Source organism: Impatiens glandulifera, chromosome 5 (assembly GCF_907164915.1).
Source record: "Impatiens glandulifera chromosome 5, dImpGla2.1, whole genome shotgun sequence".
Classification (NCBI taxonomy): Eukaryota; Viridiplantae; Streptophyta; class Magnoliopsida; order Ericales; family Balsaminaceae; genus Impatiens; species Impatiens glandulifera.
Window position 1 is genome coordinate 49,646,541 of NC_061866.1, and position 16,602 is coordinate 49,663,142.

At 38.2% G+C, this 16,602-nt stretch overlaps 2 protein-coding genes across 6 annotated transcripts; one reads left to right on the forward strand and one right to left on the reverse strand.

Moving 5' to 3' along the window:
• Positions 1–66: 66 nt before the first annotated feature.
• Positions 67–2,661, forward strand: LOC124940052 (amino acid transporter AVT6B-like). Of its 2 annotated transcripts, none has more exons than XM_047480530.1 (6): positions 67–423; positions 743–1,157; positions 1,254–1,406; positions 1,488–1,691; positions 1,773–2,238; positions 2,436–2,661. In XM_047480530.1, the coding sequence occupies exons 2-6, from the start codon at positions 755–757 to the stop codon at positions 2,572–2,574; spliced, it is 1,365 nt and encodes a 454-aa protein (XP_047336486.1). In that variant the 5' UTR covers positions 67–423; positions 743–754; the 3' UTR covers positions 2,575–2,661. The 2 variants fall into 2 exon arrangements, with proteins under 2 accessions (XP_047336486.1, XP_047336487.1); XM_047480531.1 differs by lacking the exon at positions 67–423 and adding an exon at positions 477–583.
• Positions 2,662–3,673: 1,012 nt separating this feature from the next.
• On the reverse strand, positions 3,674–16,589 carry LOC124938694 (protein furry homolog-like). Of its 4 annotated transcripts, none has more exons than XM_047479187.1 (18): positions 16,404–16,589; positions 15,978–16,208; positions 15,695–15,813; positions 15,162–15,207; positions 14,687–14,759; positions 14,545–14,602; positions 14,007–14,102; positions 13,316–13,433; positions 12,973–13,233; positions 12,053–12,154; positions 11,547–11,901; positions 11,340–11,453; positions 9,760–10,394; positions 9,462–9,658; positions 8,924–9,146; positions 8,165–8,284; positions 7,289–8,059; positions 3,674–6,883 (listed from the first exon to the last, which is right to left on the reverse strand). In XM_047479187.1, exons 2-18 carry the CDS (start codon positions 16,071–16,073, stop codon positions 3,815–3,817), a joined length of 6,453 nt encoding a protein of 2,150 aa, XP_047335143.1. In that variant the 5' UTR covers positions 16,074–16,208; positions 16,404–16,589; the 3' UTR covers positions 3,674–3,814. The 4 variants fall into 4 exon arrangements, with proteins under 4 accessions (XP_047335143.1, XP_047335141.1, XP_047335142.1 ...); XM_047479185.1 differs by having other exon boundaries at positions 15,978–16,250; XM_047479186.1 differs by having other exon boundaries at positions 15,978–16,289.
• Between the last annotated feature and the right edge of the window lie 13 nt (positions 16,590–16,602).

A 16,602-nucleotide genomic window follows, 5' to 3' on the forward strand; every position in this document is an offset into this window, starting at 1 on the left:
ATTATAAATGCCTTTTATATAGCAAAAAAAATATAATAATTAAAAAAAAAAAAAAATAGTCTCGTCGGCGCGACACCGCATCGCCGTCTTCTTCGCCGGAGCCGATCGGAGTAGAGCAGTTACATACTTTTCCGTCGACACCGCAATCGAACTGTCTCTGTAAACCGTACGTGATCGCCGGTTGGAGAAACCTCTTGTTTACTGGCATGTCAACGGTGATCGTTTCGCGGCGGCGGCGATGAAACTTCAAACCTTTACTAGAGATTATGTATGCGAGTCAGGTCGATTTCTGAGCGCGTTTTGATTACTATTTTTCATCAGTCAATTCTAGAATCTGAGTAAACTATTCATTTGTTCTTTGACTAAAACGTGCTTGCCATCTCATGAGAAGAATGAGTCTGAACTGTATTATGAATAGAGAATGTAAGCAAGCTTCTTTGCTTCTTCTACCTGTGACCTATTGGTTTCTGATTTGTAGGGCTTTTTTAACAGAGAGAAGACCTCGCCGGTATAGTTTGTTCCATTTTTTTCAGTAATTCGGAGCAATTTTCTGTTCCAGCTGCCTAATTGCAAGGTTCTGCAGGTGCATATTTGGAATTTACTTTCTTTGTTCTTGAGAATGAAACTCAATCTATCTGGTTGTCTTTAAATGATTTGTGTATGAATTTTCGTGTTTTAAAGGTTTAGTGTAATGTATGTTTGTCTCTATATCCATCTATTGATTTTCTTTCTTCTGTTATAGACATAAAAGAGGATGACAATTAGAAACCTGAAGCATGCAAATGAAAAGTCTGGAAAGATTGTTGATGAGGAAGCCCCTCTTTTACGAGCTGAGGATGGTGCGAATGAGTTCAACGGGGCTTCATTCTCTGGGGCGGTTTTCAATTTGTCGACGACAATTGTTGGTGCTGGGATCATGTCTTTGCCAGCTGCTCTAAAGGCACTTGGTGTTATTCCTGGAATGGCCATAATTATCATTATGGCTTTTCTCACAGAGGCCTCAATAGAGCTGTTGTTGAGGTTCAGCAAAGCAGGGAGGGCAGCTTCGTATGGCAGTCTTATGGGGGCTGCCTTTGGAAAATATGGCAAGATTTTGTTGCAAGTTTGTGTTTTAGTCAATAATATTGGTGTATTAATTGTATACATGATTATAATAGGTAAGGTTAACTTTCATATAAAATCTGTTTTTTTATTTGTTTTTGTTTTTGTTCTCAACCTTCCTTATGTGCTGTTTGTTTACATGTTTGAATTAGGTGATGTTCTTTCTGGCACAAATTCGAGTGGAATCCATCATGCCGGTTTGCTTGAAAAGTGGTTTGGCATCCAATGGTGGAATGGACGTACTTTTGTTCTTCTTGTTGCTACTCTTTTTGTATTTGCTCCTTTAGCAAGTTTAAAGAGAATTGGTTAGTACTCTTATTAATTTCAAATTTCAGTTGTTGTATACAAAATGACTTCATTACGATCTATCCTCTTTGTGGTTGCAGATTCATTGAGATATACTTCTGCATTATCAGTTGCTTTGGCAATCATATTCATTGTGATTACAGCGGGGATTACGATTACTAAGCTTATAGGCGGAGAGATTTCGATGCCTAGATTCTTTCCCAAAGCTATTGATTTTTCATCTATCCAGAATCTCTTCACAGTTGTCCCCATATTTGTTACAGCTTATATATGCCACTACAATGGTAAGAACTAAGAACCCTTGATAATCTTTTTCAGTTGATTTACATATATAATCATAAGTTTTATTTAATAAAAAATTGCAGTTCACTCAATAAAGAATGAACTTGAAGACGATACAAAGATAAGAGCGGTTATACAAACATCTTTGGGTCTATGTTCAATTGTTTATTTGATGACTAGTCTGTTCGGTTTCCTCCTGTTTGGAGAGGCCATTCTTGATGATGTGCTGGCCAACTTTGATGAGGATCTTGGGATTGCTTTCAGTTCGTTCTTGAGCGATACTGTCCGTGTTAGTTATGCAGCACATCTTATGCTGGTCTTCCCTGTTGTTTTCTTTCCATTGCGGTTAAGTCTGGATGGTCTTATATTTCCTTCTTCAAGGCCTTTGGCGATGGACAACTTAAGATTCGGTCTGATTAGTTTGGGACTGCTTATTGTGATTTTCCTTGGTGCAAATTTCATTCCTAGTATATGGGTTGCATTTCAGTTCACTGGAGCCACTGCTGCAGTTTTAATTGGCTTCATTTTTCCTGCCGCCATCACGCTGAGGTTAGTTCTTACACCACATTTGTTGTTGCAAGAACTTTAGCCATGGTCCTTGACATGCTTTGGTTTGGTTATGTGAAACTAATATCAAATAACTCACTGCCCACATCAAACAAGGCCCATCATGCGTTATTTTCAAATAATCTTGTTTGATGTGATTATGAATAGACTAATTAATGAATGATCTAAAACATGGTCAGGGATTGTTATGGGATTGCAAGCAAGAAAGACAAGATCTTGTCTATTTTCATGATTGCACTGGCGGTGCTTTCCAACGCGTTGGCCATCTATAGCGATGTCTGTGCGCTGTTCGTAAAGAAAGCAGCATCCATCAATTGATGAGTGTTTGTAATTGCTCGGCGACATTTCCAGATTTCAAATTGAATAAAGGTAATTGCTCTATTGCACTTTTATAAGAGAATGAGGATGTAGACGTTTTTGCTTTATTGTGGAATTTTAGTGCATTATTGGCACTTTTATAATAAATTATAAATTGACTGTTTCTACTCTTAGAGTTGTTGGTCTGTTTTTACTGCTCAAATCTCTATATAATAATAATAATAATAATGTTCATGAAATCAAGTCCACTCTTGACTTCCTTCCAAAGTGCAAATAATTTAAATTTCTTATAATTGCTTTTACAAAAAAAGAAAGAACAGTTTCTGTATTTGCATCCAATTCTGGTTGAGAATCTTTGATTTAATTGTTCAATTACCATGAAAAAAGTTTCGTTCAAAATAAATACAAAATATTTAAATTAAATATAATATTTTTAACTCATTATGAAAAATGATAGCTTAAGTGATTTAAAAAATCAAAAGTTTACAAACAATTTAGATTTATGCTAGTTTCAAAATTAAATATTATGTACGTAAAAAAAGTAATCTAAAAATTGAGATAAAATATGGGTGAATACCTAAATATATTTCTAAATCAAGCTAGAATACATACAAATTATTAAAAAAAATTCAAACAATAATTTGTTTTCAAGGAAGGAATTAGTAGCAAAGATCTTCTGCTTTCCGATTTCCTCTCACAAAGGAAGGGCAAATAATAAAACATTTTTTTTAAAGACTGTTTTGCCCTTCCATGTAAGAGGAAGAAATCGAAAAATGACTCTCCCAATAAATTAGCACAAAATCTCACCACACTTTTTTTTTAATTGATATGTATCCTATTGGGATACATTATACATAAATATAAATAAAGCTTGTACAAAATTGACATAACCCTAGTAAGCTATTTTTTAATATTTTCAAATGAAGCTACACATAAATAGACAATAAACACATATTACTAATTCTTTTTCTTTGAAATTAAATTTATTTTCTAAAGCAAACTTAAATTCCAAACATTGAAACTTAAGGTTATAGATTAAAAGATCAGGGTGAGTGATAGAATGAAATCCACGTTATTTTGTCTATGAAAACACCCCCCAGAAGTTTCAAAATATGGATAATTCCAATTGAGAATGAAGATACAAATTCCTTAGCATTATGCACAAGAAGCTAAGAGCAAATAGATATGGATTACATTTCCCATAATATAAGAACCTACTTTTATACACACAACCGAAACCTTAAACATTCCCTATTGTAGTCACAAACGGCACCAGTCTCCTGTAATCTCTTCGTCGTCCCAACGCGCAGTTGTCCAACACCCGTCCCAGAATCAACCTCGTATTTTGCAAAGCTTGTTCTCTAGCCGACAATCCCCCAGTTTCGCTATTACTATTGTTAACTGTCTGAATAGTAGCTCCAAATCCACTCCCAATCGCATACTGTAAAGGCCCACTCCTGGCCTTAAACGACGTTTGTGGCACCAACATCTTCTCTTCCGTCCCAACAATTCCTCCGTTCTCATTTAACCCCAAATCAGACGAGAGGGCCCCGCCTAACGAGCTACAGCTTTGTAAGAGGGCTTCCAAAACACTTAGAGCCTCCCAGCACAAAGTACTCTCGACTAGCTGAGACACGATAGCGTACATGTGCGGGCTCTGAGCCGCATCCATGGGAGTGTGTTGAAGCAATGCCTTGAGAATTAGGAGTATCACTCTTTGGTATATATCAGGCCCTTTCTCTAGTAGCCTTAGAAGATGTCCAAACGCGAGCGCCGAGTGTTTAGGAAACCACTCGATGGCTAACAAAGGCGAAATGCACACCAATAGATTCTCCACTGTTTTAACGTGGCCTTGTGAGTATAACATGAAAACTGTGGCTAGTTCCTCCAATGACTTCGATCTGCACCAGATCGTGAGGTTGGATGCAACCGAGCAAGCCTTTTGGTATTGTTGTTGGATCGGAGATGTATTATGACCGTCTTGCTCTAACTGCAGGCATAGCCATGGAAGTAAGCCGGTTATATGCATTAAGAGACGCGTCTCTTCATTCCCGAAGATCGAATCGCACGAGGGTACGGTTATTCGAGATAGAACATCAATGGAAACTCCGTGGCTAATGGTTGACATAAGCCCTTTGAGAACGAGCGGTTGTACTCCTTCGAAAACCGGGACCTTCCCAGTGGACTGCATTAATGTCTCGTGTCTAGACTCCATTCTTTGGAGGTCTGCTCTCGATTCAAGCTCGTCTCGAGGCATACTGGAGAGGAGCACGTTTTCTGTCGTTCTATCACGAAACGATAATCGGTCTATCACTCGAGAGAAAAGTTCGAGTATTTGACAATATATGTGGATGAAATCAGTGTGCATCATCGCGACACATCCCCAAAAGAGTTGAGGGTAAAGTATAACCTTCTCGGGCTCCATATTCTCGACCATCACTTGCAAAGTCAATAAGATTTCCATGATGAACCCCAAAACCGTGGGAACAGGGTTTCCCAAACATCGATGGAGACACCGAAGAAGCGACACGCAGGCGTCGCTCGTGACTCGAGGACGTAGAGCTCGGTAAATCTGGTGGGACCGACAGGCGAGATGCCTCGATGTGCATTCCATAGCCCATTTGAGTGCTTCAGCACCCCATGTCTCTCGAAGATCTCCTTGGAAGATGATAGCATCCACCATACTCTGAACGAGCGCCGACAGAAGGGCGGCGCTTGGAAGCTCGGGTCTGACAAGCGTCGGATCCTCATTTTCCCACATCATGCTCCCCCGTTTCGACTGAACGTATTTTATCAGACTGACGACCTGTTGCTTGTTCTCCCCATCGCTATTTTCGACTTCGTACAGCTCTAAATGTCTTCCCGCAAGGGAATACAGTAAATTAACGAGCAAATGCTGGCAGTGTTCCAACACGATATCCTCAGAACTATCCATCGAAACAAAAGTGACATGGAACAGAAGAGGTAAATGCTCACGAAAATCCTCATCGTTTTCGTACGCGATCTCCGCGAGTAAAATCAACGCTATGTCGGCATGAGTAAGCGTGTGTTGCTGTTGCTGCTGATGGCCTTGCAAGGCGGAATGTAGTTCTTTAGCGTTCACACCATGAATCCCAAAACCAGAATGTAATCCCTCTTCACCAGAATTCGGAGTGTCGATTACATAATCCCCACTATCCCTCGAAACATGTCTACTCCTAATACTCCCGGTTGAGCTCCGAACCCCCATTAACGGGCCAGACATGTTCACCAGAGAAGGAAGGAGCTGGCCTGATCTTCCAGCGGTTATAGGAACCATATTCAATTCAGTCCCCATCGGAGTTAAAGGGCCGGAAGCACTCCGGCCGCCAACCGCCGGCGTTCTCCAGCTCAAACTGCCACTAGTATTCCTAAGCGGGCCATCGAGCGATCCACGAACGAGCAATGGCGACATATGAGGCTGGATATCGACAACCGACGCTACTTGTGCCACTACGGGTCCCTGTGAGAATTCCAAAACCGAGTTGTTTCCATTCGCATCGGCTTTATTGGCGGTTGGTCGAAACGGTTCTATGCTATCTTCGAGCATTCTTTGTGCCAGCTGATAAACGAGATGATCAATGGTTCGTTGCGGACAGATTCGAGCTAGATAAAGATTCACCCGCTTAGCTACAGAGAAGTACGTGGCAAAGGCGCCGCTGATCTCAGCAGACGAGTTTGAATCGCAGTCTTCGATTCCTTTCGTGATTAGGAAATCGAGAACAGGGCTGATGTTTCTCGGTTTGCTGGCTATCGTGCTCCATAGCTTCTCAATCTCATCGGGGAATTGGTCTCCGTGTCGCCATGTCACATAATAGAGGCTCTTGAGCAATCGATCGCTCCACCCGGATTCCTTAAGTTTCCAGAAATTGAGATTTTCTATCCAAGGAGCCATGCAGGTGAGAACCTGGTGCTGAGCAATTATGTCAACTGCATCAAGCAGTCTCTGCATGATCTCTTCACAAAGAAGCTGACTAAGCTTGGGATGATCTTTTGCAAGCTTGCAAGAGAGCTTGTACTGAAATTGTTGGTAGGAATCGGGGAGGTTACCAACAACAGCAGCTCGATAACTTCCAGAACCCTCGATTCCATCCTCGACCCATTCTCGGTCTGAAAGAGTCTCAAGCATCTGGAGGGCATCGTCACGGATTTGCCTGGATGGGTCAACCACCTTATACAGTATCAGGCTGAGAAGTCTCTGGATTTCACAATCTGGAATCTCTTGACACATGTAGACATCCGCAAGCACACTAAAGTATCCATCAGCTATGGCCGCAGCAGAGTAATAACACTGTACAAACATATAACTCCAGTAAGTAAAACAATATATTCACACTATAATCCGTATCGAGATCCAAAAAAACTAATATAATCAATGATCGAGAAATAATTTGGATCATGCACCAAATGAAGCAACAAAATCCACACTATAATCTGTATATCGTGATTCAAAAGATTAATCTAACCATATCAAGAAAATCTTATACCAAACAAAAGAAAATATTTATTTCCAATTTTTACTTGGGCAGAAAATCATGATTGTGGCAAATATTAATTTCCAAATAGGCCCACTGGAAGAAAATATAAATTAGGAAAAAATGATGTAAATGAGAGAACTTTGTGTCAAAGCCCTAAAATAAACATAAAGTAGGAGTAAATATAACACATAACAGACAAGGAAAAAAAGTTATATTACCTGATCAATGCAAGCAGGTACAAGATCCAAATTTGTAAGAAGAAGATTTTTTAAAGCCATTTTAGCCAAGGAAACTCGAAGATGGCCACCCCTGTGCCTATCACGGCCTGCTCCACCATGTCCACCATCTCCTGAAAACTTGGCATTAGAAGGATTTCTAGGATCTGCTGGCGAGTAACCAAATGGAGCCCTATGAGCAGGCTCTATAAATAAATTGTTGATCCATGATATTACTCGTCCGCTCATTTTCCTAGCATTGTCATCAAAGCAAGGTCCATACAACAGAGAAGCCATAGCGTTTGTGGAAGCCCACTGGATTGCTTCAATTTGTTCATTCATTTCTTTATCAAAAGCAATTTTATCAATTGAATCTTTGGATCTCGAATGCTGACTAGATTTATAGCGTTCAACTTCACGCCGATAATCACCACCTTCTTGACTCCATGTGCTGCTCGAGTCATCACACCAGCTGAGAAGAAGTTCAAACAGTCGTTTTCTTGTTCGAACGTCAAATTTTTCAGATTTTGACCCCACAAACTCTGGTGCTAATGATCTTAGAACAGAAGCAAGTGCATAGCGGAGAGGTTGCGTTTCATGAAAGCTCTCTGGAGCAGCAGTAAGGATGTGTCTGGTCGTGTCTTCTATGAATTTCAAGCAATGAAGACGAAAAACTGGCTTTCGAGTTAGCATGCCTGGCCAAATCTTTTCAGCAACATTCCTGTAGATATTGGAAATGTGGACACGAAGTTCTTCACGCCGAGACTTTTGAATCTACATGAATGTATACATACAGATTCTATGTCATGATTGTCACTGACAAAGATAATAGTTCAAAAGTAGGGAATAATCGCGAAAACAACTTCAATAACCTTTTACCTTCCATTTTGGTTTCCCTTCTGTTTCTTGAGAAACCTCATCAATGAATGTGGTGAGCTCGGTAAACATGGTTTCGCATACCTCAAGATGTGAATGCCCAAGAGCCATTGTGGCAGCATGCTGAAAATGAGCACAAATAGAACAAACCCTAAATTAGTAAAGCTATTGGATAAGCACTTGATTTGGTGGCTTCTTTAGTAATTATTTTTTTAAAATGTCAACTTTTATTAAAAGATTGCGTTTAAATGTTATAAAGGGGAAAGGGAAAACAAAATAATAAATAAGAAAACGTAAGAATTTTAAATGTCAATAAGATCGAAAAAATCTCATCCCATACAAGCCCCCTTTTTTGGATTGAAGCGAACATGTGTAAGATGAATCCTTTGAGACGATTGTACCCATAACTTTTCCTTTCGTAAACTCTTCTATTTATTTATTTCCAGACCGTCCACCACATGTTGAGGGGAATTAGTTTCCAGTCGTCCGCGATGTTGTTGCTAGAACTACATTCAATCTATTTTGACCCAAAAGTCAGCGACATTTGTTGGCTTCTTTAGTATTTCGATTAGCTTATTGTAGACAATAAATTTTTTTAATTATTAAACACGTTCCTTGGGACCATCTAGAATATGCCCTTTTGTTTGGACTAGAGGAGTTTTATATTGAAATGTAAAATAGACCCTTTAATATTAGAACTAGCTCACTCTAGAATACATGTGATCGTGCCTAGAAATAAAAGTACTTTTAGCATGCACTTACTACATGAGCTTCAGAGCCAGATTTCAGTGAGGGGAAAATAAGATGGAAGAGATCTTTTGTTGCTGCTAGCCCACTGGATTCCTTACTGTCTGGAGGACATGAACATGCAAACATGGAATACATTAGCCACTGGTCTAATTTATTGTCAGCATCTTGTGATTGATTAGCCTTTCCACCCAGCTCAGAAGGTGTTATGTGAGCCAAACGCTGAATGACTTCTATCCTGTAAATACAGATCTGAGATTAGCAAATTATATTATTTTTTCCTAAGCTTAAAGTGATGGCATACATCACCTAAAATGGGATGGAAGGCGTATATATATTTATAAAAGGGCTTAATTCCTTTATAAGAAATATTTTATGTCATGAACCAATCTTCAAACATTAACGCCTAACAAAGTGGTCATTACTAAAGAAACCAGTCCCCAAGGCTTCAATGCTGAGATATATTCTCAATTCAAAAGAGGAAGACTTCAGTAGAAAATAATTTTGGATTTGGAACATAAATGAGGCATCCATTATCAACAATTTTACTTACTTCGCTGTTTGAACAGTGCTAGGGCAAAGTTCAGCTGCATATTTTACGAGTTCACTAAGACATCGAGCCCATCTGTTCTTATCAGGACTCTCAAACAAGATAGACTGAAGTGTCACTTCTGGAGGGATTGCTTCAAATTCTCTTCTTAAGTCAAAAGGGCGGCCTGAATCCCAGTAACAGCTCTGAACAATATCGTCCTGCAAAACTTAAAGGTCTGTGGTTATGATAAAATTAAGGTACGGCGTCCTGCATAATTAGTTCCTTAAGATGGGACGACAGTTTGAAAAATACAGCTCACCCCATTCTCTTCCAGAACATCAATAATAAAAATTGGTTCAGCTTCATTTTTCATAATGGAATCTGATCGATCATTCATTGCAAGCTCTCGAATGTCATTCCTTAAAGCACGTACACAGCGCAATAATTCTAACGCTGTATGTCTGATCTGACTATCCACGGAACTGAGGAATATGAGGCCAAGCGCGTCTATCTCCGAAGTTCGGAATTCAATTGCTTCTCCAGAATGATGAAAAGAAGATCTCCTGAAACCGTCAACTTTCTGAATATTCTTTGGCTTCGTCTCTTGAACATCATTTTCTAGCCTATCCTCCAGTAAACAAGATCTCCAAAAGCGCATGAGCTCTAAAAGGCGTCCAAGGGATGTCTGAATAAGAAGAGGGAATTCATCAGGAAGACGAAGGATGAAGTTCGACATTCCTCTCATAACTGCAAAACGGCGGTGTGGGAGGTATCTAACAATCCGATTCAGAACCTGCACTGCTTCCTCACGAACACCAGGATCAATACTTATGCCATGTTGAGGAATTATCTCAGTTATTTTGTCACTTCGACCAACTTCTTCAATTAGATATGGTATACACTTCAGGACAGACCGGAAAAGATATCCTTGAGACTTTTCCCTGGTGACAGCATCTAAACAAATACAAATATAAACCAGTAAAAAGCAGTCCCCTAAAGAACATACAGAAATAGCTGTGTATTATTTCATATAATGAAATGGGTATACATTAGAATCCTTAGAAATCATGGCTGTGTGTGGATTACTACAGATAAAACCTGGTGTAGATTACAAAATAGGTCCTTTGGATTTTAGAATCCCACTAGAAAGAAAAGGAATCATGATTAGTAGCATTCCAAAATGCCCAAGCTTGAGGATCTATTAAGAAGTAGGGAAGAAAACAAGCATAATAACACTTAATTGCTTGCCTAGCCCTACCAAAGTAGAAAACTGAAGAAGTGGATCCAGTTCTACTTCTAATTCATTTAGAGCCAAAATCCAGTATTGCCATCACACAGCAGCTCAACTTTAGTTGGATCAGCTAATTAGAAGAAAGATCAACATTGTACTTAGTGTCCATAAAGGAACCTTTCAGTTCTGGATCTTATTAAAGAACTAAAATCTATTTCCTTCTGATCAAGGATCTCTTTGAAATGTTCTCATCCAAGATATCTACTCAATGACTGAAAAAAAGAAGATGAGCCACAGAAGAGACTAGATCTTATGTAGTATATAACTTTACATATGCACATGTATAGTTTGAACATAACCGGCATATTTCTTGGATCCCAAATCTAAAAGTAAGGGTATGTATGTCCCAGTGTTCTAAAGCTTGGGTCAAGAAGACCAGACAATAATTAGTGGAAATAGGTAAATTCCAGTACATGTAGAGCACAACCAACACTAGTAGTGAAAATATGCAAGTTAAACTAATTGTGAGAAATAAATTTACTGCATTAATTATAGAGAGCTATGGATTTTGCTTTGTTGTCAAATCATACATGCATGGAATAGTAAGGGGGCAGTGAATATGTTTCTGCAAAATGCTAGAAGTCAGAATGAGAAAAAAGGGATTTCACCTATAGTAGTTTTTGAAGAAGTGAGCAGAGCCTGGCCATAAATTCTGTGGCAAGACCTCAAAATTGATTCAATAGCTGCCTTTATTTTTTGCATGTAGAGACCAATGTCATGACCTACAATTGTTAGGGAAGATGGTTAACAAAACAATAAACAAAAATAAGTTCAATATTTAAAACAGTCTACCCTGGAAAAATAATCAAAATCACCATGAAGTTCCGTGCCAACATGCTTGCTTGATGGAGTCATAACAATAACAAGAAGGGCACGAAGACCAATAACCTTTGCTTCACTTGAGCTATCTTGTTTCAGCAGTTCTAGGATCATATGGTTCATGGCAAAATCAAGATTATGTTCTGCTATAGTTACACAGAATTCAACAAGTTTATCATGTTGGACATCCTGAGTAAGCAAGCCTTTCTTGAGGATAGTTAGCAGTTGTGATGTCACACTATCTAGGTAGTCCCAGACGCGGTTTGCTTGTTGGTAATCCCCATGAACAGTCAGATAGAACCTCAAAACTCGATGAAGACAGTCCAATGCCATGAATCGGTGATTCTTGTCCTGGAAAAGTATTTAATGCGGAGAAGGGAAGGATATATAATATTAGAACCATTTCCTTACATTAGGACAAGGTTAACATTCGGGAAACACATAAAGACTGAAGTAGATAAATTACTCATTTTGAAGATAGATTCTTAATGGACAAACTTACCCTCAGATGCTTGTAGAGCTGTTCCATGTGGGAGCCAAAATTATTAAGGAATACATTAGGATCCCCAAGACAAAGAAGAAGAGTCACCAGAGGGTATGCAACCTAGCAAAACAAATAACCTAAGTAAGAAAAAAAAGACCACAAAACAAAACATATTAACAAATTTAAAGTTTAAATAGGAAAGAGATGTGAAGTATATATGGGGTGTCTAATCTCTAATGTTAAGAGTAGTCATCCACTAAACAAGACCAGTCGATACTAAATTTCTATGTAACAAATAGAAACAGTTGAATAATTCATCAATTCATAGGAAGAACGGATAACAGAGAAAATAATAACTACTTTTCTATCTGGGAAAGAAGTTCACATCGGTGCACTTCTTTTATATTAAGAAAGAAAAAGATTATTTTATAAATGATAATCTGCAAACAAAAAGGGAGTCGAAGTTACTTAATCAGCGTGATTCAAGCAACTAAATTGCATTCAAACAATGAAATTATTGCCCACAAAAACATGTTACCTTCTTCCAATAACATCAATTTCGCTTAAAATTTCTGCAGAAAGTCAATCACACCCAACAAATTCAACGAATCATGATACAATCATCTAACAATGATCAAATGTTAAAAACTAAGGCCGGATGAAATATTGATTCTAAAAACTATTTTTGTTCTTTAAGATTTTTCCGTTTTTGATTTGACTAGCAGATGATGAAGCAATTGGTCAATAAGGAAAACCCCTAGCAAGTCTCGATTTTTTGGAATTTATGCACTTGGTACTAATTAGGGATTTACTCCTAAAAGAGAGAACCATCATGCAAGAATTCCTATATATGTCTAGCCAAATCCAACATGATATCACTCAATTTAAAGTGTATAATATATATAACATGCTATAAAATATGTTTGATGATAACTCACAGATATATGCTTGCTTTGTTTGTCCATCCATTGCACAAGCCCCAATCTTATCCGGGCAAGGGCTTCATACCAAAAGGAAATGCCAACTCCTGAAGGTGGCCACTGACCCTTCACACTGTCTGCTAGAGGTGCTAGAATGTTCGATAGCATATTGCATAGTGCATGGTAAAGTTCACTTTTCCGTTTATGGGGAGCTCGATTAAGAGGATTTGCTTTTGCTATAAAGGAGGCAGATGCATTCAGTCCTCCTTCAGTCTTGACCTGGAGGCATACTACTGTTATACATGCAGACAAATATAAATATTTATAATATATATTTATTTTTTATATGTATATATATTACCCCAAGTTTCAGATAACGCATCCCATTGATCATACTGAGTGTTTCACTACGGGCAACACTGGTATCAATTCGACGAGCATTGAGTTCGGTGAAGAAACGCTCTGTCACAGGACTGAACCTGTTGAAAGAAAGAAAGTTTCAAATTGTATACTAAAATAACCAATGTTCCATCATGGTTTCCATATCCCAAAGTCCACTTTCAGACTCTTTGTGTCTGAGAGCCTATAAAAGAACTGCCTTAAAGTACAGTGTTTAAGTTCCTCCATCAAATCACAGTCAGCTTACAGATTTACATAGCATGGCAGCAACCAAGAATACAAACATACCACAAAACAGGTAATGTTAATGGAGAACTCTAATCCATAGGCATCAACAACATGATAGTTTTCTAGCAAAAAAAAACGTGATAGTTTGTTTCTCTGTTTTCATCATTTTTGTAGAACATTTGCCATATTCAACTAGTGGAAACACCAAAGACAAATTTTATAATTAAACTTAATGTGGAGAAGATAATTTGGACATAAATCATGCACTAATCTAGCTCAACAAAGCCTTTTCCTAATTGGTTTGGACAAGAGAACACCAAGGAATAATGGAGCACTGTTAAAACCAGAACTAAGAAATACACAGTTGACCAGACAGAACATGTTGAGCAGTAACGAGTAAACATAAAAAAATATTAGTGAATTACCTGATTCGAGACAGAGCACCAAGGAGTTGTGCAACAAGGTCCAGAAGTAACCCTCGCAAATCAACCAATGAAGGATATTCAACTTGACTAACAATCCTGAAAGCAACACCAGAAGAGTGAAGATCAGCATTTAGGAGGAAAAGAAGTGGCAGTTTACTCCATATAATCTTCAACTTCACAAATATTTGAACTTTTACCATCCTGGAAATATATGTGAATTATCATTTCTACTCGACTTTCTTAATGCTTAGATTCTCAAACAAGTGCAAAACTACAGTAATTTTGGTGCTTTGCTTTAGCGTTATTTTTTGTGTGGGAAGGAAGCAAAGGGAGAAATATAAAACTTCAAACATCCACAAGTGAAAATACAGGTAGCAAAACATACGTTAATCGTTCTACAATAATAGTATCACAAAAACAACTTAATTGAATGGGACCAAACAACTCTTTATAATGTATACTCCTTAGATGACCAATCATCAAATAATTCACTCAAGACATGTCAATTAGATGGTAATCTGAGTATGCCTTGTCATACCTGTCGGCATTGATTAGCCAGTCAAAGACAAAATTTTCCAGCCCAACCCAAAGATTCTCTGTGATTAGAACATATGTATTTCAGAGGACAAGAATGCAATAATCAAATCAGAAATGAGTGCAATTAAAGAATATGAGGAAACCTGTAAGTCCTTCTTGTGGACAGCACTCCACAAATCGGATACATGCAGAGCAAAAGATACACTCAACTGCAAGCTGGTCACATGTAAAAACATTAAGCTTGTAAGTTCATAGTATATACAAAGTTTTTCCATGATAGGCCATTCTACCAGATAACGAACTTTCAGTACTTGTAGTTAATGACTGACACACGCAAATAAGATGATGGAACGGATACTATTATGAAGAATAGTAAGATTCTACGACAACTATATATCCTATGAAAATTCCATTATTAATTATTCTACAAATTTGGTATCACTCATAAATATTCTGGTAGACGGGCGATGCCAGCAAAATGTCAAAACTGTGATCTTAAGCACGACAAAACTAAACTATGTCAAAACAATGGAATTGAGGCCCACTATAAGCACCAATGATTTTTCTCCAACAAGTTATGGACTAAAGAGAGGCAGCTTAAGTAAACTTGTTCCCAACCTTTCTCTGAAATGTTTGAGCATCATTTGCACCTTTTGGAGATTCACTGCAAGAGAATATAATCGGGTAAATATGTAAAATTGTTCCACACCGTAATTACCTCATAGTAAGAACAGCGCATTGGCGAGAAAATTAATGCAACCATTGCAATAAAAAAAAATAAAAAATAAGTGACAGCATATGCAGGGCTCTGTTATAAGGGGAAAAGGTTAGGGCTAATGCCCTAGGATTGAATAACGGTTAATAACGGATAGTGATAGGTATAAATCTTGAACAGAGAAGTATAAAAGGATTGGAGAATTAATGGAGGGAAATAGAACCCTAACCGTTAAACCGTTAAGTGTGAATACAATGAGAGAGAAAAACTTAACAGAATTTTCAACTAAATCATTTTCATAATTACAATGTAACTGCTACTAGTCTATTTATAACCATCACTATCCGTTGTTAACCGCGTTAGCCCTAAGCCCTAACCTTTTCCCCTAAATCTAAGAGAGTGACTGCTTTTAAAATGTTAATACTTTATTACTCACCTTTCTCTCCACTTAAGAAGAGCTTCCAGAAGGGGTACTGGTGTATGTCGTGCCACCATAGCCAGGGAATCCAGAACTTGCTCGTAAGCAGGATCAGATGGTCGCAAGTATTGCCCATCCTGTAAACGCAAAACCTCAAAATTTTAGTATTACTTAAATATTCAACGAGTTCCAATAGAAGTGAAAATTGCACAACTCCCATGACAGTAAGAGCTTATGTTGATTGCAATTCAGCCTTGACTACCAAATCAAAATTTAACCAAGAAATATTAACTCCACTCACCTGTGCTTGAGCAGTTTCGATCCGACGCCTTGCCAAGGGAAGAAACCGCTGCAGAAGTGCATCAACAATCAGTTTGGCCGCACTCCCAGTCTTCATTTTAAACCTTAGGCGTCAATTCAACACTGGACTTCCCCAGCTCTCTCTTTTATCCCAATTTTGGTTTCCCCAGCTTCATAAATCCATTGCCCAGATACAAATTAAAAAATCATAAAAGCCCAGCAGCTTCCCGATCTGCTAGGGCAAACGCGATGCAGAGAAAAACCCAAGCTAACCCTTTAATAGAAAAAAACAACTTGACACCTTGTTTTGAACCTGCAACATGCTAGAAAGAACTTGACAACTATAGATGAAAACCCATGAACTAACTTGCTAGAGGAAGTAAATTACATGTAAATTAAATGGAGAAAGAAAGAGTTGAGTTCATACAAGCGATGCAGCTTCAATGAAATGAAGACGATGAAGTACTAGGGTTTAGGCCATCAAGGAACTGATGACATAAACTTTCCGGCAGCTATATCTTCTCGGACAATCAGATTTCAACAGGACCGGTATGTTCGTCCGACCATCTGAATTTCGTAGCTGTCTTTTCTTTTCTTTTCTTTTTCTTTTTTTTTTTTCTTCTGGC

Bases quoted from the DNA above. Each gene is read 5' to 3' on its own strand.
- LOC124940052 (XM_047480530.1), top strand. From the start codon at position 755: ATGACAATTAGAAACCTGAAGCATGCAAATGAAAAGTCTGGAAAGATT. The intron at 1,158-1,253 runs GTAAGGTTAACT...TGTTTGAATTAG, and splicing joins TGTATACATGATTATAATAG to GTGATGTTCTTTCTGGCACA. The intron at 1,692-1,772 runs GTAAGAACTAAG...AAAAAATTGCAG, and splicing joins TTATATATGCCACTACAATG to TTCACTCAATAAAGAATGAA.
- LOC124938694 (XM_047479187.1), bottom strand. From the start codon at position 16,073: ATGAAGACTGGGAGTGCGGCCAAACTGATTGTTGATGCACTTCTGCAG. The intron at 14,603-14,686 runs GTTTCCTCATAT...TTCTAATCACAG, and splicing joins TCCACAAGAAGGACTTACAG to AGAATCTTTGGGTTGGGCTG. The intron at 13,234-13,315 runs GTAATATATATA...GTATGCCTCCAG, and splicing joins TGCGTTATCTGAAACTTGGG to GTCAAGACTGAAGGAGGACT.